This window comes from Tachysurus vachellii, chromosome 4 (assembly GCF_030014155.1).
Source record: "Tachysurus vachellii isolate PV-2020 chromosome 4, HZAU_Pvac_v1, whole genome shotgun sequence".
NCBI classification, from domain to species: domain Eukaryota; kingdom Metazoa; phylum Chordata; class Actinopteri; order Siluriformes; family Bagridae; genus Tachysurus; species Tachysurus vachellii.
The window spans coordinates 24,855,640-24,883,567 of record NC_083463.1 but is presented as its reverse complement, the minus strand read 5'-3'; the positions used below and the strand labels follow the sequence as shown (position 1 = coordinate 24,883,567).

General features: G+C 37.6%; 1 protein-coding gene across 6 annotated transcripts in view; it reads right to left on the bottom strand.

Annotated features, from left to right (window-relative positions):
* LOC132844739 (lysine-specific demethylase 6A-like) overlaps window positions 1-27,928 on the bottom strand; it is an 80,999-nt gene that overhangs the window by 45,323 nt on the left and 7,748 nt on the right. For 5 of the 6 annotated variants that reach the window (XM_060868508.1, XM_060868506.1, XM_060868503.1 and 2 more), the window contains exons 3-7: window positions 8,576-8,684; window positions 8,262-8,311; window positions 7,607-7,665; window positions 3,544-3,664; window positions 295-349 (exon numbers count right to left, since the gene is read on the bottom strand). In XM_060868508.1, the coding sequence (XP_060724491.1) occupies window positions 295-349; window positions 3,544-3,664; window positions 7,607-7,665; window positions 8,262-8,311; window positions 8,576-8,684 (394 nt within the window). Of the gene's footprint in view, window positions 1-294; window positions 350-3,543; window positions 3,678-6,813; window positions 6,842-7,606; window positions 7,666-8,261; window positions 8,312-8,575; window positions 8,685-27,928 lie in introns of those variants that run through there. The other variant, XM_060868507.1, reaches the window with a different exon arrangement.

Below are 27,928 nucleotides of genomic sequence, written 5' to 3'. Positions count from 1 at the left end.
ACACCATTGATCTGACACTTAAGGGTTAAGGGCCCAGCATAAGGACCCACCCAACAGTGGCAGCTTCTTGCTAGAATTTATGCCTTGGTACTTGCTTGTAGACAAAGATTGCTATACCACTCACACTTCAGTGAATCAATGAGCCAAAAAATTACTCAGAATCTGGGAAATCACATAGAAACTTGTGAAGCAGTGAGCAGTAAACTTTAACCATAAAGCCAGCATAGCCGTACATATTGTGTACAGGACTGATCCTTTACACCTGCAGAGCAATAAAATGACAGTGTTACTTACTTTCAGCCTTGGATAACGTGCATGGGTTTGAGTCGATCAAAGCCAGCTGAAAGTGCTATAGACAAAAGGTACAGACAGAGGAAATCTAAGAAATTATAAAATACCCTCATATATACTTTATCTGGAACATGACTATATCATCGCTGTCAGGCAGAAACCTTGTATGTCCAAATTTGGTCAATTTCATATTTTCTCACATATCGATGCTATTGGTCAGTCACCACGTGGGTCTGTTATTTTTACCAATCTATATTGGTATATATATTTTTAGTTATTAACCAATCTAAAGTCTTGAAAATAGCTTGAGTGCAAATCTCATAACTCCATTGGACATTTCAAATGTCCACCTCTTCCTCACTCCGCGGGAGAGCTTCACGGCATATTTCTCCTCAAGAAGAGTCGCAACGAATCAACACGTCTTCTGAGGTAAATGTCTTCAAAACACTGGGCTCAAAGAAAAAAAAATCTTGACCCCCGCTAGTTCTGGTGCTCGTCTAAGGACAGGAATTTAGCGCAAGACAATCCACTGCAACGCGGACTAAACCCTGTGCACTGCTGATAAGGTACAGCGTTTTTTTAATTTCCTGAAAAATAACAGTTTTGGAGATACGAGGATTCCGCCCGACAGCAATGATATGCAATTATCCTATTCATCTGGTAGCAACAAAACTCTTGCAGATGCAGGCAAAGAGTTCAGGCATTGTTCACATCAAACATCAGAATAAAGAAAAAGTGTGATATCTCTTTATTTTTTGTTGATATGTTGATATTTGTAGACTTTGTTGAATATTGATACCAGATGGGCTTGCTGAGATTCTCATAAACTGCTCATCTCCTGGGATTTTAATACACAGTATCTTGAACTTACACAAAAATGTGTGAAAAACAAAAAATATTAACTACTCTGTAAGTGGAGATGCCTTTGTCCTGAAACACATTCTGTTATTTATTTAGCACTACCTTGTGGCAGGTTGATATAAGGTCAAAAAAGACATTTTTAATTGTGAACTGTTACTTAATGGTTGTTTCAGGTCATGTGACACTTGAAATTAATTAGGAAAAGATCATGACAGTAAAACATTACTCCTGTGTTTGACCCCTTTTTGAATTCTGTTAACTATCTGCCAAGTTCTATGTAAATGGCACATGCAGCAACGGCAAAATAGCCTTGTTAAGAGGGCTAAACAGAAAATGGCCAGGTCAGGCCAGACATGTTACAAATATAAATAACGGGTACAGGCCTTCAGTTGTCTAGTTTCTGCAGATCTATGTCATGATGGCCTCATCATGTTTGCAAAAGTGTAGAAGTATAGAATAGTCATTGTCAGTGGCTCATTGTCCTCTGATCTCCATCATCATCATCATCATCTTCAGTGTTTCAGTCTCCAGACTTTCTGCATGCAATTTTCTCGTCTTGCATACTATTATGTGTAAATTCATACCACTATGTGTAAAAACTAAAAATCCCAGGAGATCAGCAGTTTGGAACAAACTAGTCCATCTGTCACCAACAACCACTGCATGAGTAAAGTCACAGTACTTTTGTACCACAGTAATAACCATTCTGATGTTTCATGTGTTTTCATGTTTTCATGAATATTTGGCTGAGAACTGAACAAATGAGCACATGTTCAACTAGTCCTACTAAAGTGACCAGTGAGTGTACATGATTAGGTACATAAATATTTGGACATTAACAGAATTAAAGTTATTTTAGATGTCTAGCCCTGTATATTGGAGTTTAAAAATAACAACTAAAAAATGATTATTAAAGGTCATACTTCCAGCATTGCTTTAATGGTTAGTATTTATATCCAAATTGAGTGAATAATGTAGGAATTATAGCACTTTTAACACATTTTTAAAGAATCAAAAGTAATTAGACAATAATAAATGAAATTGCAATTTTTAAGATTGGATATTAAAAAACCCTTTGCAGTCAATGTCTGGCACCCATACACATTACAAGATGATGGGTTTCTTTACTGCCTGGCCCTCACTGCAGCTGCGTTCTTGTTTCTTCTTAGGTTATTTTGCCTTCAGCAAGTTTGTATGTTGCTGAAGGCAAAAGAAAGAAAAAAAAAGATAAGGTGGTATGACATGAATCATGAGAAGTTCTTTCCCTTCACCGTACTCTTCTCTGGCCACACTCGTTTTTGCTCTCTCTCCCCAAATGATTTGTTTTGAAATTTCAGCATTATTATGATCTCCTTCACTGTCATTAACAAATCTTCAGACAAAGGAAACACAGCCACACAAACAAAGTTGTGACCAGTTCAACACTGAAAAATAATTGCTATAAGCTGACTGGTGGATGGCCATACATTTATAAATAATTATTATATCATTAAAAAAATATTTATAGGTTACCATGTGTAGGGCCACAACCATAAAGTCCTGTGCATGCAATTAAAAATGTGTGCAAAGCCATGAAAGCAATAATGAGTTAGAACTGGGTGAGTCAATTATACTTGACAAAAAATTTGGCTCTATTATGCACCCTAACACACCCTACTTTCCGAGTCATATTTGAATGTGATTTTATTAAATAGTCTGCTTTACACAACAGTGTATCAATGCTATATCTAATGCTAAGTGTGGGATGCAAGCTGAATGGCAGATAGAGGCCATGTTATTGAAGTAATCTAGTTGGTGGTAAAACTCTGCTCACAGTACACCAGTTCAGGTCTCTATCATGCACAGTGACTGAGAACAGAAAAGTCATTTGAATTTAACCTCACACATAATGGAATTGTCACATGGCGTCTTTCACTTTAATGGGAAACCACCTAAAATGCCCTAGTACCTAGATTAAGAACCACATACACAGATCAATCATACATTTTGAGTTTATGAAATTATATTGTTAGCTTAATAAGCTGAAGTGAAATGACATACTGTTGAAAATTGCTACAACGTGTAAAAATATCTTAGGTCACAAATGGGCAACTCATTTTAACTTGGCAGAGCATGAAAGAGCATGTGAATATGGCTGCTGCTGTTGCTGGAGTTCAGTTGGTTTTGAAAGTACTGTAGACATAGATTATCTTAAGTAGCTCATTATGTTTGCCATTTTGTGTGCCTTAGTATTATTTGCCAATCATTATTAGTTAAGTGTCTCAAAAAAGACTGAAAACAGACTAAAAATATGAAAACAGATAACACCAGGTTATGAAACAAGAAAGGTTTTTCAAAAAAAACAGCATTACCTTTTAAATATGCCGGTAGCATAAGGTTAAATGCTCCTACCTTTAAGCTTGACTCGTAGTCTGTGTTCACCTTAAACATTAGCCCAAGACGCATGTGAATCTCCTTGGCTCGAGAGAAACTGGGATCAATGTACAGCACCTCCTGAAATACTTTAATCCCCCTGCAAAGACAAACTATATTTCTCTTTACTAGGCTAATGAGCAATCAAACAATTTATGTAATGAAACAAACTGTTTTATCCCATTAATGTCATCTGAATTGAAAGAGGCTCACATTTAAATCATTAGTGTAAAGACACTGGCATAGTAACATAGTCATACATCAGACAAATATAAAAACTAGGTACAAAGCTATTGCATTGACAACAATACATACGAACAGGCACAAAATAAACCCTAGCATATATCGTTCCATGTCAACAGCATAAATTGTTAAAGATGTAATGAACCACTGAACACCTATTTACCAGAGGTGGGAGTAAGTCACACATGTGCAAGTCACAAGTAAGTCTCAAGTCTTAACCTTCAAGTCTCAAGCAAGTCCGAGTCAATTTTTGTGCGTGTCAAGTCAAGTCAAGTCAAGTCACTACTTTATGTCAAGCAAGTCAAGTCAAGTCGTAGCTTGAGTAAAGCAAGTCACTGGCAAGTCATACAGATGTTTGATGATTTAACTAAATGTATATATTAAACAAAGTTAAATCTACAGTATTTATGGTATTTACAGTATTTAAAACTCTATGAGAGTTTTATTTGCAACAAAAAAAGATTATATGCATTTATTTTTAAAAGGTTTCCACATACAGTTGAGTTTTAAATACAATAAAAATCTAAAAATCAAAACTACAAAGCCTAAGATAACTGAAATAAGGCACCATAAAAGCATGAAAAGTTTCAATATGCCTCAAATATGGCAGAAGACCATGGAAAAGTATATATAAAAAAAGTACAATGGTTTCTATGCAACCAAATGGCATTTTTGAACAAGCATTCCCTTTTAATGGGACATGAACACATCCTTAAATTAGATCCTTCCTTTTTAACAACAGAATAACAACAATCAATCAATCACGTCAATCAAAAAATGTAAATTATTGAATCACACAAACCTTAAAGTGAATTAACTATTGGGGAGAGAGAGAGAGGAGAGAGAAAGAGAGAGAGAGAGAGAGAGAGAGAGAGAGAGAGAGAGAGAGAGAGAGAGATGATTGGAGTGAGTGTAATTTATTAATATTAAAGGGATAGTTCACCTAAAAATTAAAATTCTGTCATCATTTTCTCACCCTCATGATGTTACAAACCTGTATAAATTTCTTTGTTTTGATGAACACACGTAGATATTTTGAGGAATGCTTGTAACTAAACCAGCCTTAATGCCTGATGACGCCTGAGATAGGCACAGGCTCCCCGTGACCAAACCATTCATGAAGCCCATTCACTTCCATAGTGGTAAAAAGAATACTATGGAAGTGAATGGGGCTCATGAATGGTTTGGTTACAAACATTCCTTAAAATATCTTCCTCCGTGTTCATCAAAACAAAGAAATTTATACAGGTTTGTAACATCATGAGGGTGACAAAAGGATGAAAGAATAACTCAGCGCTACCTTGAACCAAGAGGGGAGGGTGTGTCCCAAAACTGCAGGGAGTCCTGTCTATCACAAAATCCCGGTACCCGAACTTAATTATTTTTGGTTAATTATTGTAGCACCTTCCATGTTTCGTCACGACTGTTAAGGTTTATTAGTTAGTGTGCGCTCTCCCTCTGCTTCAGTGGTGGAACTAGAGTTTTATACATGGGGTGGCCAAGCCAACTATAGGTATATTATGTATATTATGGCTAAACTGGGGAATAAACCGATCTCTCTTGTCTGATTAATCTGTTAATAGCGTCTAACGTCAATTTATATAGCGACGTAACTTTCGAAATATTTTTCTGGAAAACTAAATCCTGTTGTTTAATCTCAAAACTTACCGAAATTTAATATTACAGTATTAGTCTGTTTTAGTATACTTCTCTACCCCTCAACTCTTTCTTGTCATTGATTGACAGATTTGAAATGTTGAGCGGCGCCGCAACTAAACGTCAAACGAAGACTTCTTTTGATAGGTGAAATGAGATGTCGATCAGCATCAAACTTCCAATGCTATCAAATAAAAATTCGGGGTGGCACCTGGTGTGGCCAATCAGATGTCAGGGACACCCCTCTGGCTCCGCCACTGCTCTGCTTGCCTGCTGCGTCACGTGGTTAGATTACGCTCTTGCGTACGTTCAAAAACAGATTTAAAAAAAAAAAAAAGTTATTTTGAGTCTTTTAACTCAAGTCACAAGTAAGTCTCAAGTCATGAATGTCTAGTCCAAGTCAAGTCGAGTCTTTTTTTAATATTTGTCAAGCAACTCTCAAGTCTCAAATTTGAGACTTAAGTCTGACTCGAGTCTAGTCATATGACTCGAGTCCCCTATCTCTGCTATTTACTGCACTAATATTTGAATTCATGAGGCTATATTTATATGCTTATTTTAAGCTTATAAACTTTCAGTTTTTTCATCCAACTATTTTCCAAAATCCAAAATTTTTCCACTATTACCAAATCCTTTGATGTAAAATGGGGAGCAAAGGCTAGCCCATCTGGTCAAATACAACAGATGAGCTACTATAGCAGAAATTGCTAAAAAATGTTAAGAAAGGTATCAGAGCACAGTCCATTGCAACTTAACTGCATAAATCTGTTGTCTGTGTGCTTTTCTTAAAATTTTACCTTCCTACCTCCCTTTAAATTGCTAATTAAATACTACAGGAAGTAGAAGACTGCCAGTAACGTAGCTGTTCATAATTCATTGATAATTCACCATCCAGGTACTAGAACAGAGAAGAGTACTGATGCGTGCCTTCTTTGCACCATACTTCCTCCGATTTTCTAGCACCGTTCAACCAGTTCCATTATTTCTCAGGGTATGGTGTGGGACATGATGAATGCTTTCTAAGTGGGTGCTGGTCTGTGTTTTTTTTTTTTTTCTTTTTTAAACAAGCAGCAGTGTTTTCAAATCTAATGCTGGCAGCTAAAAAAAGCCATTGGTGGTATAGTGTGATGTGGGAGAACTTAGGACAGTTGAAAACAGGTCACGTAGCTGCATTCTGGATCAGTTGCAGAGGTCAAATGTTGCTCAAAAGACAGGCCTATCAGGAATCCAGTCTTGAAATGACAAGGCACCAGAGCACCTGAGTGGCCTGAGTGTATAGAAATGGAAAAACTCTTCTGATGTTGTAAAAGGAGAAATTGACGTGTGTGCCAGTTGATTGTAAATGGTTACCCCAAGGTTGCATGCAGTGACAGAAGGTAAGTTGAGAGAGTTGTCCAGGGAGATCTCAAGATCCTGAGGTAGGGATGAATCACCTGGGATAAACAGTTCAATTCAGTTTTGCTTGGATTAAGTTTCAGCGGATGAGCTGTCATTTATGATGAGATGTCTGCTAGACATGACGAGATATAAGTAGAAATTGTCTGGTGAAGGGAAGATGAGAATAACTTGATTCTCATCCATTGAGAAGTGGAATGAAAACCCATGTCAGTATATGCCTGCACCAAGAGGCTGCATGTGCACAGAGGGAAAACAGAAGAGGTCTAAATACTTTGCCTTGGGGGACACCTCTAGAGAGTCTGAATGGAGCACCTGACATAACTGACGTTCCAGGTAGGAAGCAAACCATTTCCATGATGCCACAAATTCTAATACTCATGAGGATGGACAACAGTACACTATCAATAACACTATCTAGTCAAACTTTGTCAACCTGACAGGAAAAGCTTTGACAAGTGCAGTAGGTCTGGTAGTCATAATCTAGCTGACAATTGAAAAAACAGCAGAAATCATACACAGAATCAAATCACCCCAGGCTCAGAGGCCCAATTCATTGTCAAAAAATCAATGTAATATCACATTTTCAAACAATTTCTAGAATAGATTTAAGAGTGTACACACTGAAACAGGTTCCATAATAAGCACATTAATGCACTGTTCAAAATTATTACTCAAGAATTTTTATTTTTATAGTTTGAGAATTTATTTTAAATTATTAAAATGTATACTCTTCACTGGTACTTACCACTGAAAAGCACAGTAATGGAAGTACACCATACCAAGGCCATATAAAAAGGCAGCATTCTAAAAAAGAAGAAGAAAAAAAAGGAGAAAAAACAAAAAGAAATTAATGCTATGGAGTCAAGAAAAATTAAAGAGCTAAAGTCTAAAATGGCCATCACATTTCTGGCACAGAATTTTAGTTTTTCCATAAACAACCATCAGACCAATAATATGTTCTTGTTTATACATTTGTGAAGTTTATTTCTGTTTGTTTTGATTTTGAGATAAAAAAACAATTGGCAAAAACATTCAATAGCAATATTCAAGAAACAAAGTGTACATTTCTTGTCAACAAACTTCTTTTCAGAAATTTGAGCTTCTACTGAATGAAAGCCTCTCACTGTGCTTTGGCTGGTTCTATGCAGAAAAGAACAGAAACCATTCTCCTATAAAACGTAGACCTACATTCACTCTCTCTCCTTCCCAAGATCTCCTTCCCAATATCTTTTCCCAAGATTTTGGTGCTGTTATGCAAAGCACCATTTTGGTGAAGCAGTTACAAATATAAGCAAAACAAGTGTGCTTAATAGTTATTTCCATTAATCTAAGCACATATACACTAATAATAGGCACACCAGTCCCCCAAATCAATCCATGGTCACACTTCAAGCATTTACCTTCCAGTAGTCTGACTGTAAACTGTAGTACCTCTGGTATGCTGATAATGCTGCAATAGAGAAAGGATGGATTATTAAATTCCACATAATATAATAGTGATCATATAAAATTAACAAGAGAAACGCAGCCACTAAGTATCTAGATCACAAAAATCCAAACTAAGACAAGTCTCAGAGAAAGAATAATTTGAATGGACACAAGCACAGTAAGTTTAAAAAGGGAGTCACAGGGGAGAGACAGAGAACCTGAAAAAGGTGAAAGACAAATAGAAATAAATTAAAGACAACAGAGGAGAATGTTACAGGAAGCTCACATTTTGGGTAATCCTCCAACAGAAGATTAAAATGACCGAGCTGGCAGAATAATTCTGGGTCGACTTTTCCTTCAGCTTTCAGCACCAGAGATTCATAGCCGCGAACAGCCTGTAAGGGGAAGAACGTTTAAAATGTTAGCACTGTACTTTAAGACAATAAAATAAAACTTATGACGCTACAAAACTGAACTAAGCCGAGCAGCATGCAGCTCTCAAAATGGCAATGACCTAAAGCACACCAAATCAACCAAGACTTCAGTACAGGAAAATCAAAGTCCTGGAATGGCCGTCAGAGCCAAGACCACAATCTAAAAAAAAAAAAAAACGCATATTATGACCTAAAAAGAGCCGTACACAGACCCCCTCACAATTTGAAGTATTTTTTGCAAAGGAGTGGGATGATCAATTCAAAGTTTAGAAGTGTGAAATTAATAGAGATTTATGTAATGAAATTAAATTAATGGAGACCTAAAAAATATAATGCTATAGTAAAGCCTCTTCTTTTTTTTAAATATTCACAATTATTATATACTTATTTTTTCTCTGGATTTCTGTTTGTTGGAATATTGTACTAAAGATAAGTCTGACATTTATGTTGTTAATTATGTCTTTATATTTGAAAAACCCTGCAATTTCGTAGGGGTGATCAGGCTGCCTTCTTTTCAGCTGACTAATGAATCTAAAAAATTAAAAATTTGAAAGTGAAAAATTAGGCAGGTATTTTATTGTCAACCCTACTAGTAACCCTATTTAAACCTATTGTGTCAACCATAACTAGGTTATGTTTTGTAAAAGCATTATGTACATCCTACATAACAGGCAATTCAGTGATTAAAAGTTTGTAAGCATGCCATGCATCTTTCTGCAATTCAGTCACGCCTCCTATAGTCTGCCAAATTAACAGGTTGAAGAACAAAGCTCTTCAATAAGAAAACAATTAAATAAATCTACAAGTGGTGATCTGGGGGTTTGAGCACTTCTTGCAAAACAAAACCTCCAGTAGCAAGTTCCTGCCAAGGTACACAGAACCATAAATATGAAATATGAAAAGAATGTGTCTCTAAAAACGTGTCTGAATTCATTGTAAGATTAATATCATGAGTTACATGAGTACATGATTTTTTTCACAGATCTGAGAAATTTGCAAAATCCTCGAAGACCCCTGCAGAAGTATTTATGTTTACCTTTTGAAGTAATTTATAAGTTTTCATGTTTCAAAGTGTAAAATCGGTAAGAAGAATTTTGCCTTACATGATCAAATTTCTGTTACACTCTCTCTATCTTTATTTCTTCTCATATTTTCCTTGTTTTTCGTTTGATGGTTTATCATTTGACATTTGACGTACATTATTGTAAGCCCGAATATCACAAAGGGCCAGTCTCTCTCTCACACACCAAAGTCCAGACCTTAATCCCACTGAAGAAGAACTGAAAAAATGTTGTGTAAGAAGAGTGGGCTAACCTGTCTCCAAGACCATGTGAAAAGCTGAAAAGATTTACTTGAATGTTGAATGACAAGGCTACATATTTAAGTTTGTTTTTGTGGGGTTCATTGTTTAATAGTGTTGATGAGGAACAAAAATGAAAACAGAGAACTTTCTTTTCCTTTGACTGCAGATATTATTATTATTATTAACTACTAACAGGTAATAAAAAATAAATTGTTCTGTTTCTACAGGAAACCGAAAAATAATTAAAAGAAAAAGGACAAGTTAATTTAGAATCCAGCATTTTAGGAATAAATGTACTTATTATGGGGTTTCTAAATAAGTTTCTGTTCCTGTGCACATGACATCACTAATTTGCCTATAAAGCAAATCTTTCCATTGAGCTGAGCAATTTCCTGTTACGTGCCTATATTGTGATTTCATTTAATTTGGGTGTTTCAACTGGGAAACTGGAAAATGGATAGAAATGGATGGGGATTGTTATTTGAAAGACAGAAGTGAGAGAGTGATACAGATAGAAAACAATATGGAGAGAGTGTGTATGAGGGTACAATCGATAGCTTGATAGAGAGCTAGATGAAGACAGTTCGTGGATTGAGATGAATAGATATAGAAATTGGACATTGACATAGAAACATGGGCCAGTATAGTGCCGGAAAGTTTATGTCTACAAATGTGTGACCTTGTGGCCAATCTTAACTGATTTCATAGTCCTTTCAAGACTTTTTTGGTGCACGCCTCGCTGGTGCATCTGTGACAGGACAGTGTTATATGTATCGAGAGCCACAGTATCCAGGAAAATGTCTGAACAGTGAGAATGCCTGCCTGCATTGTGCCAAGTATAAAGTTTGGTGGAGGGGGGATTATGGTGTGGGATTATTTTACAGGGGTTAGGCTTGGCCAATTAGTTACAGTAAAAGGAACACTTAATGCTTTCAATTCCTGTTCCAACATGATTGTGCACCAGTGAACAAAGCAAGGTCCATAAAGACATGGATGAGTGAGTTTGGTGTGTAGGAATTTGAGAGGCCTACAGAGTCCTGACCTCAACCTGATAGAACACCTTTGGGGTGAATTAGCATGGAGACCTAGCCAGGCCTTCTAAGCCAAAATCAGTGCCTGACCTCACAAGTGCGCTTCTAGAGAAATGGTCAAAAATTCCAATAAACACACTCCTAAATCTTGTGGAAAGCCTTCCCAAAAGAGTTGAAGCTGTAATAGCTACAAAGGGTGTGCCAACTCCATATTAAACCATACAGATTAAAAATAAGATGTGATTAAATTTTATGTGCATGTGAAGGCAGATGTCCCAAAACGTTTGTCAAATATAGTGCATGTCCCACATAGGAAATCGAGCAACACCTTAGCAATTGTCACAGCAAGCACCTAGCTAACACACTAGCAATTGACTTGAATAGGCTACAAAAATGTTAACATGTTACCATAGCCGTTAGCATTTTAACCTTTGCATTCTAAATTGTTCAAGGAAACCAAACAGCAAAGCCCTAACAAACAATTAGGTAAGCATACCTTCACACCGAGAAAAGCACAACATTTTAGCATTTATAACCTTTAAAAGATATTGGGCTATACAAACATTTAAAAATCTACACCAAAATAAGAAGATACTAAATATCATACTGGAATTTCAGTTTATCCTTTATGATCTTGTTTAATTTTAGGATCTTATTGAAATCCTTTTTTTTTAATCATCCTACACACATGTTAATTATTGGTTATTGATGGGGTAATAATTCAATGAACAAAGTTTCAATGAACAGTTCATTTCTTTAATTTAATGATTACACATATGGTCCCAACAAATAATAATAGTGTGTTAGAAAACAGCAATAATAACTGCCAGTGAAGCCTGTAAACTAAAAAATAAAATAGTTTTTAAAGGTTTGTTGATGTAAGGACTCTGCCCGGACTCTGGCCACGTGCATCTGTTTATGTTTCTCGTCACGTGTCTGCCCCGCCTTCGTCTGCTCCTCCCCGTCATCACACCTGATCCTTATTGTGTCATTGTCTTCTTGTATTTAACTGTGCCGCGTTGCTTCGTGCAGCGCGGCATCTACTGTGATTTGTCCTGTCTAGTCTGCGTCCTGTTTCATGTTTTCAGTTATTAAACCCTATTTTGATTTATGCTATCCTGCGTTTGGGTCCGCTCTGTTTCCCGTCGTTACAGAAGATGCCGCCACATGAGGACCCAGCGGGATAGCAGCTACTTGGACCGGCTGACTGGGAGTACTTTTTTCGTGTTTGTTTTTTTTTCCCCTCTGGACTTGGCGCGTTTGGCGACGTGGGTCCGCATTTTTTCGGTGAGGGGCGCCGCCTCGCTTTTGGTTTTTTCGCGGGGGGCGCCGCCTCACTTCCTGGTTGCGGACCATGTCGCCAGCCCAAGGTTTGTTTTGTTTTTTCAGTGTCCTGTGACATCGCCCCGCACTTTCTGGTGGGGGGCGTCGCTTCACTTTTGGTTTCCGTGGAGGACGTCGCCCCACTTCCTGTCCGCGGGGGGTGTCGCAGGCCTGTGTTTTGTCCTGTTTTTGGACTTCCCTGTTTTGTGGAGGATTTATTTTTTTTTCCCTCCCGCCCTCCCTTTCCTGGACTTTGGGGGTGGATCTGGCCGGGGTGCGTCTGGGGTTGTGCTCGGCCCTTCAGCTCGGCTGTGGACGTCGCTCGGCCCTTCAGCTCGGCTGTGGACGTCGCTCGGCCCTTCAGCTCGGCTGTGGACGTCGCTCGGCCCTTCAGCTCGGCTGTGGACGTCGCTCGGCCCTTCAGCTCGGCTGTGGACGTCGCTCGGCCCTCTCTGGCTGCGCCGCCGTGTGCCTTGCTCCCCCCACCTGCCTCGCCGTGTGCCTTGCTCCCCCCACCTGCCTCGCCGTGTGCCTTGCTCCCCCCACCTGCCTCGCCGTGTGCCTTGCTCCCCCCACCTGCCTCGCCGTGTGCCTTGCTCCCCCCACCTGCCTCGCCGTGTGCCTTGCTCCCCCCACCTGCCTCGCCCCCCATGTGCCGCGTTGCTTCGTGCAGCGCGGCATCTACTGTGATTTGTCCTGTCTAGTCTGCGTCCTGTTTCATGTTTTCAGTTATTAAACCCTATTTTGATTTATGCTATCCTGCGTTTGGGTCCGCTCTGTTTCCCGTCGTTACAGTTGAAACATTTACAGTCGTGCATACAAAAACAGCAGAAACAATGAAAGCAAACAAAAGTTTAGACAGCATAAAAACAAAATTGCATATAATTAATTTGTATACACATTTATACAAGTGCCACCCTCACCTCACTATTAATGCGAGAACACTCAATTACACATGCACATCCCTTCCACAAAACTGTTCTTTACTAAAATTATAGTCTCAAAAAGTGTCTGATATTAAAATTTTGTAACTAAATCAGGTACTGGCAAATATGACCAGATTTCAAGATATTCCAAAAGAAGCCTCATGCTTATAATTGTTGAAAGATTCCATCAGTTAAAGATCTAATTTAGAAAATCTTGTTTTCTGGCACTGGAAAAGTATCACAGCAGTGATGCTATGCACTGCACATGTTCATTTGACTACAATATGTACAATGTCAATTGTCATTGAAAAATAATCACTGACAGTGTGGTCAGGGTTTTGTATCACCCTGAATAAGTTTATTTCGCAATAACAACTGGTGGGATACACATTATCCTGCATATTACATGGCTACTTGCCATGTCTTTATAAAATATATTTTGTGTCCAAATAAATTTTTTTGTTTATGTCGATGTTGAAAAACAAATATTGATTTCCCCCAAAACACCCCCACCCCAGGTTTCACACATGGGAAATACAAAATACAACATGGCAGCGTGCTCTGACAAAACCAAACAGCTTGTTTCCAATAGAGGCGTGGTTTCTTCGGTCGTATGTAAATGGTTTGGGTTCGCAAGTTCAGACGTTGAACTAGCCAAAGCCCACTGTAAAATTTGTCTAATATTTGTGGCAACTAAAGGAAGCAGCACGACTAATTTATTCCAGCACCTCAACTGAACCACATTGTTGAATGGAAGACATGTATGGCACTGCAAACTAAAAAAAAACAAAGACAGTGGCAGCCCCAAAACAACGGCTAAAAATCAGGAAAACATAGGACACATTTTCCCACTGTATCCCATATGATAAGCAGGGGCCTCAATGGAAGGATATTACTGATGCTGTAGTGCACTATATCGCTAAAGACATTCTGCCCATATACATAATTGAAAAGCCTGGATTTATTCATATGCTCAAAATAATCAACCCCAACATTAGTTTTTCAGTGTTTTAAAGTGTTTTTCAGAAGTTGCTCAAAAAAAACCCTAAAAACCTATCCTATAGTCTCTGGTGTTTTCTTCATTTTTTTTTTTTTTTTTTTTATAATTGGTTTTCAATTTATAAATTGAGATTCAATTTATAGGACATATCACCCAGCTCTAGATCATATATTAGGTAACTAGAGTTTTCATAAATTTAAATATTAGTCAAATATAACACAAGTAAACACAACATGCAGTTTTTAAATGAAGGTTTTTATTATTAGGAGAAAACAAAATCCAAAATCACATGGCCCTGTGTGAAAGTGTTTGCCTCCAATGGCCTGCATGGCAGGTTTCTAAGACAAAAACCGCTGCTGAGCAAAAAAAGAACAAAGGCTCGTCTCAGATTTGCCAGAAAACATCTTGATGATCCCCAAGACTTTTGGGAAAATGCTCTGTGGGCTGACGAGACAAAAGTTGAACTCTTTGGAAGATGTGCGTGTCCCATTACATCTGGTGTAAAAGTAACTATTCTGCCTTTACTAGTTGTGTGTGAACTAGCTTTACAGATAGCTAACAGTCTCCAATAAAGAACTCGGAAGCGTCTTGCTCTTTTAGTGTGTTTTACTGGAAAAACTGGAAAACTGTAGCATACAGAAACAAAGAGAATGCATATTACAATATAAATATAAAATAATTAGTTTAGAAATAACTAAAACCCTCTCATTAGCAAGCGATAAGCACGATGCTAACATACATGGAAAATGCCATAAGGAAGCTAACAGTATTAGCGCCACATATTTTCTTATAAATTACAAATAGAAAACATGCTAAAATGACTAAATTTGGTATCTAATGGAAGCTAAGATCACTATCAAACAAATACTTACAGACAGATATGTTTAGGAGCCAAAATATTTGTTTACAGACTTTAACACTCTGTAGTATGACTTGCTGTAGGAATGTAAAGAGAATACCTGAACTACGGTAGCTCTGTGTGGACAAAACACAAGAAACTCAACACACAAATAACTCTTCCCACAAGGGGTCAGTACAGTAACACTGCATTTTAGAAAAGAACATCATAACAAAAGTAAAATATGGTGGTGGTAGTGTGACGGTCTGGGGCTGTTTTGCTGCTGGAAGACTTGCAAAATAAATGGAACTATGAATTCGGTTGTCTACCAAAAAATCCTGAAGGACAATGTGCGATCATCCGTTCGAGACCTCAAGCTGAAGCGAACTTGGGTTCTGCAGCAGGACAATGATCCAAAACACACCAGCAAGTCCACCTGTGAATGGCTGAAGAAAAACAAAATGAAGACTTGAGTGGCCTAGTCAAAGTCCGGACCTGAATCCTACGGAGATGCTGTGGCGTGACCTTAAAAAATGGTTCATGATCGAAAACCCTCCAATGTGGCTGAATTACAACAATTCTGCAAAGATATGTGGACCAAAATTCCTCCACAGTGCTGTAACAAACTCATTGCAAGTTATTGCAAACACTTGATTGCAGTTCTTGTTGCTAAGGGTGGCCCAACCAGTTATTAGGTTTAAGGGGAAAACACTTTTTCACACAGGCCATGTAGGGTTGGATTTTGTTTTCCCTTAATAAAAACCTTCATTCAAAAACTGCATGTTGTGTTTGTGTTATCTTTGACTACTATTTAAATTTATGAAATGTTAAAGTGTGACAAACATGCAAAGAAAAAAGAAAGAAAAAATCAGAAAGGGGCAAACACTTTTTCACACCACTGTATGTTAAAAATAGCTTGGTGGTAGGCTATTTGCTGGCTCTCGTGTTTGTTTTCTTAACACCCAAACTGCATTCATTCAAACTGCAAGACTCAGTCACAAAAAGGTCAATTTATTTAGTTTAAAAAATGGATCCATGATAAAATCCTGCAGAAATGGTCCTGTAGTATTGTCTCACCCTAGGGCTGAAACGATTCCTCGAGTAACTCGATTACAAAAATTAATCAAGGCAAATTCCTCTGCCTCAAAGCCTCTTTTAATTAATTTTAAAGCTCACGTCACGTTCTTGTGCAATTATTTTGTGTGTGTGTGTGTGTGTGTGAGTGAGACAATGCGCTTACGTGACGTCTTTTGATTTGAGGGCGCGGGCACGTGCTAGTGCGGGCTGCAAAATGGAAGGGCGCGATAACAATGACAATGAGCAAAGAGAAGAAACAAACAGGAGAAAACGACAGAAAATGTCCAAGTTTTGGGATCGTTTCAAATTGAAAAGTAAAGAAAACGCCGTGCCGTGTGTCCATTGCAAGATCGAGCAAGATCAAGATACCACAACAGCATGTCGTCCAGTATTTTTGTATTATTATTATTTATTTTAATGTATGCCTTAGTTTTGATACTTTAAAGTAATTTGAAAGGAATTTATTTTTTTTTGTTTTTGCATCTCAGAAAAAGGTTCATTTAAAGCCCAGAATGTTTGGCACTTAAATGTACTTAATACTTAATCAACTTTGTCATTGTTCACAGTACAAGTACAGACAAAGAAACAATGGGTAATATCTAAATATTTATTTTTGATAGAAAATATTGTTGTATGCATACATATCATACTATGCATTTAAAAAATAAAAGTTCATTTTCCTAAAAAAGGAAACCAATTAGTTGTTCATTTTAAGAGACCCGTCTTATTTTCTCTTGAATATTTAATATTGCTCTTTAATTAAGCAAAAATACATTTTATCCAATTACTCAGTGAAATTTTCGGTAGTATACTCGATCACTAAAATATTCGATAGCTACAGCCCTCTCTCATCCTATAAGACAATTCCTACAGGAATCTAATAGGAATAGACCCAAAGTAGGACAACTGGTGGGATACACATTATCCTGCATATTACATGGCTACTTGCCATGTCTTTATAAAGCCAGACTTAGAAATTAAAATTAGAGTTCTGTTTGTTTCAAAATTGAAATTCTTAGGGATTCAAAAAAATGTTTGTACTAGAGTTTGTATTATACTAAACAAACATCAAACCCATTTTTCAAAAACTTTAGCCTTATAATTTATATATTAGGTTTAATTTAAGTTGTGGAATTTCACAACAAACCCTCAAAACTATTTTAATATGTGAATCAATACATTGTCTTTTATGGTTAAAAGAAATTTGTGTTTGACAAACTATTTCAAACTGTGAATTTTATTTTGAATGTGACTAAAGTTCCTTTTAGAAAACAAAGGATTACTTAAAACAGTCTAAACATTGGAAGCAGCTTTTCTTTCAGTTTTCTGTAGTCTTAAAATCCAACTTGACCTGCAATAATCTTGTGCAAGTGCCTGAAAGGAAAGTGTGAACTGTGTCACTGCTGATTGTATCCACTCTTTAACCTTCAAATTGTCCCTGGGTCTTTTTGACCCCACTGGAAGGATTTAATGTGTCATAACTTTGGTTTTCTTCCACATATTTGCCTGAAATTTACCAGAATTGTTCCAAATTATGAACTTTGCAAGCAAAATTAATTTTGTCTATTTTCGTTGAACTATGTATTCAGAACAGTATACTGTATACTACGCGTTCGTGATCCTCTTGGGTCATTTTGACTCGGCCACATTTAGTGGGGCAAAAGGTCACACTTTTGCCCTTTTCAGCGCAAGGAACATACATACAGACACAAAAATCCACACGTAAAATGTCCACTAACACACGCACCCAAAACACACAATCACACCCCACACACACAAACACAAATTGGGCATTGCATTTCATTAAGCCTCCAGAAAAAAAAAGCCAAACATTTGTAAATATTTCACACTTTTGATATGCCAGAGGCAGAGGGCAAAATATGATCTACCGAAATGATGCTACACACACACAGTCAAACACTGTTCAAAGCATTGGGCATTGCAATTCAGTTGGCCTCCAGACAAAACAAAAGCTACACATTTGTAAACATTTCACACACACACATGCACACACATGCGCACACAAACACACACACATATTGGGCATTGCATTTCATTAGGCCTCCAGAAAAAAAAGCTACACATTTGTAAATATTTCTCACTTTTGATATACCTTTGCCTAGCAGAGGGCAAAATATGATCTGCCGAAATGATGCCACACACACAAGCACTGGGCATAGCAATTCATTCTGCCTCCAGAAAAAACAAAAGCTACTCATTTGTAAATATTTCACACTTGTTAGATGCATTTGTCCAGCTGGGGGCAAAATCTGATCTACCAACAAGCTTCACACACACACACACACACACACACACACACACACACACACAAGCATTGCAATTCATTGGGCTTCCAAAAAAACAAAAACAATCATTTGTAAATATTTCACTTGTTATATGCATTTGTCCAGATAGGGACAATATCTTCTCTTCTCTCCTACCAACAATATTCACTCACACACACGTTTTCATATTCAAATCATATTTGTTTCCTCTCTCTTATTTATGAATTTAGTTGCATCAGTCAGCTTTGGCCTGGAGATATGCTGAGTAATGTTGACATTTATCAGTCAGTGGTTATCCAAAATAATTTTTAATCATTTCTGCTTATTTTACTCAAAACATGGCAAAATTTCATAAGGGTTATCATTCATAAATTAAGTATAATAAAAAAAACATAAGGAGGTAAACAAAGTTTTATTCACATGAAATTATGGCATGTTTTTGAGTGTGTGTGTGTGTGTGTGTAGCCTGTTGTTGGTTGATCAGATGACATCAGGTGGGCAAAATACATATTACAAGTGTAAAATAGATATTACACACAGAATGGTGATAATTGTAGAATTTTTGATTTATAAGCATTCAAGTCAATTTGGCCTGTAAAAAAACAGGTTTTATTATTTGCTGACATTAAAAATGGTTAAAAATGGTTTCAAAACAATCTCCTGCCCTTGAAATATACCAGCCTGTAATTGTGCATCAACTTTTGTGCCTCTATAGTGAAAATAATTCAATTTTTTTTTTATACAAAAATGAGGCATTTTTGTATATAAACAGGGCTCCAGACAAAAAAATCAATTAAGGAGCCACTGGCTCCTATAGGGGGAAAACCAGGCGCCAAATAATTTAAGAGCCACATAACAATAAACTTATTTTTTTTAAATTACTTACTTTTATTCATCCTGTTGTGTGTACATCTCCCCACTTTTACAGTTTCAGCATTTTTACCTTGAATGTTTTGGGAACTGAAGTTCATGTGGGAACTTAATGTCTTTTCCAACTTACAAACTATATAGGCCCTACTGTCAAAAGAATTTCTCTTCATGCAGAATCCTCTTCTTTTTTGCAGAAAGCCAGCGTTTGACACATGGTTCTGGATCAAACTGTTCAAGTGATGGACCTTCGGTGCTGATCCTGATCAGATCTTCCAGTGTTGACACATGATGTGAATTGCGTACTTTAGATTTGATCCTGTTTTGAGCTGAAAAGCCACGTTCACACTGAGCAGCCGAAATTGGTAGGACAAGCATTATCTCAACTAGATGCAAAACGTTCTGGAAATCTGTGCAGTAGGGCTCTTTTGTAAGTAGGACTTCCCACAAGCTGCAATAAGATTTATCTGAGAACTGTCCTTTTACAAGAGCTTTCAGCAATCTCCATTCAGCCTGCACAGCACTGATGTCACAACCATTTTTCAGCAAGATGTCTCGATACCATTTCAGCAGTGTGTCAATTTCATTTTCTCCAAAAGTGTGGATGTCGTCTGGCCACGAATCATGACAAAAGACTGAGAAGCATTGAATGATCTCTGCCCTTTTTGTGTTTTTGTGCTGTGTGTTGTCTCTGTCTCTCATCATTTCAAAAATCCTTTCAAGTTCCTTAACTGTAATGTCTACAGTTTTGTCAATGAGGTGGTTTAGTTCTTCACTGAAACCTGGGAGATCACAGCCTTTTAGTGGTATGTTTTGAAAGGAAATGCCCGTGTAGTCAGATGAGGCTGCTTTCTTCTGCCGTCTGTTCTGTTTTTCTCTTTGAGCTTTGTCCTGCTCCACCACATTATCATGCTGAGAAACTGAATTTAAGTTTGTGTAATTGAGAAATTCCTCCAACTTTCCATTTCTCACTGGTTTGTCCTTCATTCCCTTGGTTGTACAAACACAGGAATCAATAGCTGCTATAGCCTGAGGAAGAATAACGGAGTTCTTCTGAAGTATAAGACTCAACTTCGAGATTTCTCCAAACAGGTCATGGAGAAAGTGACAAAACACTACAAAAGGCAACTTTTCCATTTGTTGTGAGATGTGCTTTGCTCTTCCTCTTATTTCAGTGTTTTTGGATGAGGCAGCAAGGTGTTGCATGTGGAGGTGCACAGCTGTATATTGACCCTGGCCTGTAGTGACATCAGATGCAAGAAAAACAGAAAGGGCCCGGTAAATGTGAGGCAACCAGCGCTGGGTTTTCACTGCAGAAGGTTTTCGTATCGTATGGCACAGCCTAACTCCATACTGATGGCTTTCAACTCGCGCTTGCTTTTGAGGCTAAAATGGTATGTTTTCCATACTAGTTGTAGCAAGTCATAGATTTTTTCAATCATTGGAACAGACATATGAACATCCAGCATGGCTAATTCCAGTCTATGTGGCATACAATGAAAGGAAAGAATGTGCTCTCCTATTTCTTCTCTTAAAAGAGCACTTACACCACCTGAGACACCCATGTTAACGCCAGCCCCATCTGTTCCAAAGGTTGTAATTTTCTTCTGCCACCAATCATGATCAGTTAGCATCACTAAACAAGCATTTTATTTTATCTAATACTCCATGTGCATGGCAGTGTTCAAGCTCAGCTAAACCAATAAACCAGTTCAATGCTACACCTGCAGAAATGTGCCTGCAGTATGCAAGAAAACTATGCTTGTGACTATCGCCGTGTTTTCTAACGGTCTCTTTTTTGAAATGGTTAGTTCCTGTAATGAAATCCGTTTTCCCTGATATTTCTTTACCCGCTCTGGAACAAAAGTCACAAAACATTTTCCGTGTTTCGCGATCATACCTCAGCCATGAAAACTCTTGAATCCAAGAAGCTTTGAAATGTCTTTCAGCACGATGCACTTCTCTCTCGCGGGCATGGTGGCACAGCTGCTGGAGCCTGCTTTTTTACAAGCAGGTGTGTCATCAGCGTTGGTGCTCGATGAGGATTGTTTAAAAAACTCGGATATTTTTCGTTTTGACAGTTTTTCTGGCGCGGAAAGGTGATTCTCGGTTTGCTCATTCGTATTTTGGCGCTCTAACTCAGTGAAATGTTCACAAGCATCATCTCATTTTATTACGTCAACACAACAAATTGTGATAGGCTACTGTTCACAGAACATGCACATAACATAAAAATTATATAATCATAACGTGTAAATTTGATTGGTCGCCATTGGTGACCTCAGCAAAAATATCAGTCGCAAATTAATATTTTTAGTCGCAAATGCGCCTATTTTAGGCGCAGTCTGGAGCCCTGATAAATAAGGTTTATTATACCAAATATATATATATTTTTTGCAAAATATATGTTAATGTGTTGGAAACAAGTTAGACTAAAAAGGTAAAAAAAAAGAAAAGAAAAAAAAAAGGCTATCATATATACTTCATTTTTTATAAGCAGTCAAAACAGACAAGGTAAAACAGCGCTCCTAATTTGTATAGGAGGACAACACAAGGGTTAATATGCACACAAACACTGTTGTATTGACGTAGGCCAGCCATCCTTGCACTCTTAATTAAGCTGTATAAGCTTCAGTCTGTGTGTGTAATTAGCACTGAATGTTAACACAAATTTTCAGGGGAAAAAAAAAAGTCAGAATCATAATTTAAATTTTAAAGGTGTAATTAGGTTTTCACATCTTCCTTAATCCCATAAAATAGGATCATCTCTGATTAAAATGTAATGCTATACTTATATAACTATTAACTATGTAATAATTAGTTATGTGATTTTACATATTATATAAAACATTCAAAGACTGTTCTAGGTTAAACAGGCCTAGAATGAAGTGTCACATCTAAGATTTTATAAAGGTGAATTATGAATATAATTTAAAAGTGAATAAATGCACTGAATAGCATCAGCAGTCCTGATACTGTGGCACTGAATCAAGCTGGTGTTCTCTTTAATAGAGGCATATTTCCAAATCCTTCTATCACATTGTAGACCTTTGTGTGTGCAACGATGTCATTAGGGTACAACTGCAAAGCTCCACCTGAACAGCCACAATTTGTTACCCTGAGAAAAAGGATAAGTGATACCTCGAGATACCAGTGCTTTGACATACGAATTTTTTGAGATACGAGCTGTGATTCGACCATATTTTTGGCTTGAGATACGAGCAAATTTTTGAGATACGAGCATCCAAGCCGCCGCCGCCGAAACAAAGATCCCCAACAACCACGTGTGCTCGGTTTCCCCAGAAATTGTAGCAATTAAGTTCAGTTAAGAGAAATCAAGCATCGCGTTAGTTCTGGCAGGCCACGTCGTCAAGCGTGCATCAGCTGTTAATCAGCTGTCCACGACGCGCACCAATCCGGTTACGTCATCCATATTACCCAACCATTTAAATTCCCATTCAATGAGCTGCTTTCTAGCGCTTCGCTGTTGCTGCGATCTAAACTCCCTCCTCCAACCCCGACTCCACCATGCCAGAACCCGTGTTCGTTGTACCAGTTTACGTCATAAATCTCCACATATTTTTCCTCTCTCTCTATTTATTTATCCATTTATTATTTTCCTTTCCTATTTTAAACTCTATGCATGATTAATGGTTCTGTTATATGGGGGGGTTTATTCTATTTTCTAGTTGCTGCTCTCCACCGGTCTAAATGAAGTTTAGTTAAGTTCCATTTAAGTGTAAAGTAGCATTAAGAGTGAACAAAAGTGAAAGTTTAATTCCTCCTAACTCCTCCATGCGCATCTTCCATAAAGTAAAACCAGTTTATTTTTTTAACATTCTCTTTTATTACTGTATGTTTTTATACAATATTTGTCATTTATAAATACAGGTACTGAACATGGGATTTCAATTAATTTAAATGGGAAACATTGCTTTGAGATACGAGCAATTTGAGATACAAGGTCACGGAACGAATTAAACTTGTATCTCGAAGTATCACTGTATTTCAGAACCAAATTACAGAAATGCACTTTTCTATACCACTTCCTACTTATTAAAATCTCTCTATTAAATCTCTCAAGTGTTGTGGAACATTTGTCAAACTGTTGTGACTATTACTTTTAAAGAGGTGACTCGTTATGATTTAACATTAAATAAAGATTCTCAAAACATATGAAGACAAGAAATTAGAAAAATGACAGTGATCAACCTCCCTATTTATGTGGGCAGGGTTTTTCCTACATTCCAAACATTTTTTGTCCCGCCAAAGCCTTATTTGAACTGTAATTGGGTTTTGTGAGTGAAGCAGGCTACTGATGGAGTGACGGAGAAAACGAGCACAGCGCCCCACCCCCACACTCTCCGTCTTCAGTGCTGTCTTTGCTCTCTCCTTTGCATCAAACTCAACTGATCCTAAAGATAAAGATCCTAAACCGAATCCATGTTTCACGTGGTGCATTCGGAGAATATTTTTGCTGAATTACCGCTGGGTGTGAATTGCAGTCAAAAAAAAAAGTTGCCTTATCTTTTCTTACAACTTGTGACAAGCATTCCTCACATGCAGCTGACAACTTTAAATAAACGCAAAAAAAAATCTATTCAGTTATGAAGTGTTTTGTGTGTGTGTGTTGACAAATCTTTCGCAATGTCCTAACAGCCAGGATTCCCACACAACACGTCCGCTAAAGTCCGATTCGCGACCTAATGACTCCTTTGAGCCAATTCATTATAATGAATGGTTAAAGCAATTGGTCTGCCCATCAGTGTCTGAATCGGTGTATAACAAATCATTACTTCTTAGAAGAACATACACATCTGAAATGAGAAAGTAAGTGTGCTTACACCATTTAGCAAGAGTGTTTAGCAAAATTTAGCCTTCATAATCTTAATAATCCAGTAAGTATAGGCCTATGACAATGTGTAGTAAATTACCTATAAAATCATTTAGTTTAAAGTTAGACTGGAGTGAGATGCAAGCTGCTAATTTTATTACATTTTATATGGTAAAAAATTACACTATTAACCCTTTTAATGCTACTTTTTAATTCTACTTTTTAATTGATACGATTATACTTAAATGAAAAAGGACCAACATTTAGACGTATGCTGCAAGGTGGCTGTGGACAGTCCCCATCAGGATGAAATCGACTACAGAGATCTTGTAAAAAGGTTCTACAGTGTTAATAAAATGTTAATAATAATAATAATATGAGATAAAATGTTCATCTGCAGGCTGCGATATTTGTAAATAGATAAATTGTGATATCTTTGACATTTCAAATTTCCTTTGTATCGATAATGTTTACATGTAAAATAAGTTGTAATCGCTTTCTTTTACTATCTAGCCTGACAGTGATCGTTTTTTCATGAATAAATAGGATAAAAATCACAGTTTCTTTGTATTTATTATGTAACATTTATTGTCAATATTGGGCTTGCGGATCATGTGCGTAACTTGTCCCGCAGCTTTTGTCCTAAACCCATCATGGGGAGAGGTGTGCTATGACTTTTATAAGCGATCCGAGTACCGGTACTTCCGGTACCGGATCTCAAAGTGGCCTTTTTTCCCCATAGACTCCCATTATAAATTTTGGTTTATAACTCGGCAAGCTTTTGAACTATCTACACCAAACACGGCCAACTCCTTTAGGGTGATACTCTGATCAAACTTTTAAGTTGGTGTACTGACTGGCCTTCCAGTTGTGCCGCAGCCCTGCCCCCAATATATGCAAAATCAAAAAACTTTTTACAACATGGACATGTGACATATCAAAACACTCAGAACAACGAGGGGAACTTGCCACGTGCAAGCACCATTCACATTTTCTTCAGGAAATGTACGTTCTAGTTTAGTTTAATACTCAATAAGGACTCCAGGCATTTCCTTGGCAAGACATTTCAGAAGACTACTAAATACATATTTTCTGAGTAAAAGCATTGTCTATTGACATTAAGAGCGTAATAATCCATTTATATATGTTTAATGGCCATTCCTTTTTTACAGATATGACATGTTCGAGCTTCTTCACCATTTAGAAGGAATAAATAAAAACCCTGACTAAACACAAACAAACAAACAAACAAACAAACTGCAATTGCAGCCACCACAGAGTTTTACACATTACGCATGTCTAGCCACACAAACATCTTCCCCTTCAAAGTCACAGGCAAGCTATCATCAAATCGGTGTTAGTTATGGGGCACAACAAAATGATGAATTAGCATTCTCAAAGTATGTTTTTGAGACCATGTTCAATATTCCAAGATAGCTATCCAATGCATAGCAATGCATCAGGAGGAAACTAGAGTCACAGTTCCAACATGGTGGCTCTAGGAGCCTGTGGCAGGGACTAAGGAACATCACGGACTATAGAACACCAGCTTGTGGACGCTTCTCTGGCTGACGATCTAAACAACTTTTACGCTCGCTTCAAGGCTGCAGCTAACCACGCTAGCGGCACAAACAGCATGCACGCTGAGAGAGCTGGAGAGGTAAACACGTTCACTGAACTGCAGAAAAGGGAATTATGCAAAAATGTAGTTTGTGGACTACAGTTTGGCGTTCAAAACCATAATTCCCTCCACGCTCACCTCTAAGTTGGAGGTCCTGGGACTCAGCCTGCCACTGTCAATGCAGGGTTTCCCGCAGCACTTTGTAGTTCGGGCGGCCCGCCTAAGCTGGGAAACCCTACTGCCTTAACTAGGTCGTCCAAAAAAAAAAAAAAACAAAGCTGGAAAGAATTTAGAAATTCACCAGTCTACAAACAATCTACAAATGGAGACGCTTTGGGACTGTTGCTACTCTACCAAGAAGTGGGCACCCAGTCATGACACCAAGAGCACAACGAAGACTCAGTGAGGTAAAGAAACAACCCCAAATGACAGCCAAAGATTTGAAGGCATCGTTGGAACTTGCTAACATCTCTATTCATGAGTCTACAATACGTTAAACACTAAAACAAGCAGGGTATCCATGGCAGGACACCACGAAGGAAGGCACTGCTTACTAAAGAGAACATTGCTGCATGCCTGAAGTTTGCAAAAGAGCACATTGACACTCCACAGCGGTATTGGCAAAATGCTTTGTGGACTGATGAAACCAAGATTGAACTATTTGGAAAAAAGAATCTTCATCTGGCGTAGAAAGGGCACGGCACATCATCATGAAAACATCATCCCAACTGTAAAGTAAGGTGAATGAAACATCATGATTTGGGCCTGCCTTGCTGCATCAGGGCCTGTCCAGCTTGCAATCATTGAGGGGAAGATGAATTACCAAGTATATCAGACAATTCTTCAGGATAACATAAGAATGTCTGTACGTCAGCTGAAACTGTGTGGAAGGTGGGTGATGCAACAGGACAACGACCCAAAACACAGCAAGCCCACAACAGAATGGCTTCAGAAAAAACTAAATCCGCCTTTTCGAGTGGTCAAGTCAGAGCCCAGACCTCAACCCAATAGAGATGCTATAGATTGACTTGAAGAGGGCCATACACATGAGACTTCCACAGAATATGACACAGCTAAAGCAGTTCTGCCAGGAAGAATGGGCTAAAATTCCTCCGCAACGATGTGCAGGTCTGATCCACAGCTACAGGAAGCACCTGGTTGAGGTTACTGCTGCCAAGGGAGTCAACCAGTTATTAATTCTAAGGGTTCACTTACTTTTTCCACTGCCATTTTGAATGTTGAATGAGTGTGTTCAATAAAGACATGAAAGATCAGAATTTTTTGTAATTATTTTTAGACACATTGTTTGTCAATACCCTTGACTTAGATGAAGATCAGATCACATTTTATTCAAATTTAAAAGAAAAATTTATTCAGAAAACCATGAAATTCCAAAAGGTTCATGCTTTTTCTTGCCACTGTATATGGCAGGGCCGGCCCTGCGCATAGGCAGAATAGGCAAATGCTAAGGGCGCCGCTCACCACTAGGGGCGCCCGGGTGCCCAAATTATTATTTTTATATATATATATATATATATATATATATATATATATATATATATATATATATATATATATATATATATATATATATATAAATAATTTTTTTATTAATATATATATTTATTAATATATATGTATATATATTTTATTACCTGAGAAGTATTTTATTTATATATTTATTATATATATATTTTATTGCTGTAAGAAAGGCAAGGAAAGCAAGGTCTCCATAATATAGTTTTTTTTTTTTTTTTATATAGTTTGTGTGTGTTTCCAAAATATTTTCAAAATAAAGAAAAACAGGACAAAGCAGCTTGTTTCTGTGTAAGTTTATGAACAAAATGATCGGAACACAATTGTCTGTGATTCCAGGGGCACCAGGTGAAATCTTGCCTAGGGCAGCAAATTGGCCAGGGCCGGCCCTGGTATATGGCCAAAACTGCATAAAATAACTGTATGATGTAGCGGTACATTTTCCCCTTGACTGGCTTTAAGAAGTCCTCACATCAATGCCTCTGCTCTCAAACAAATGTGCAGATAAAACCAAGGCTGCACACACTTTTTTCCCCCCATCTTACACCCTGCCATGTCTTGAGT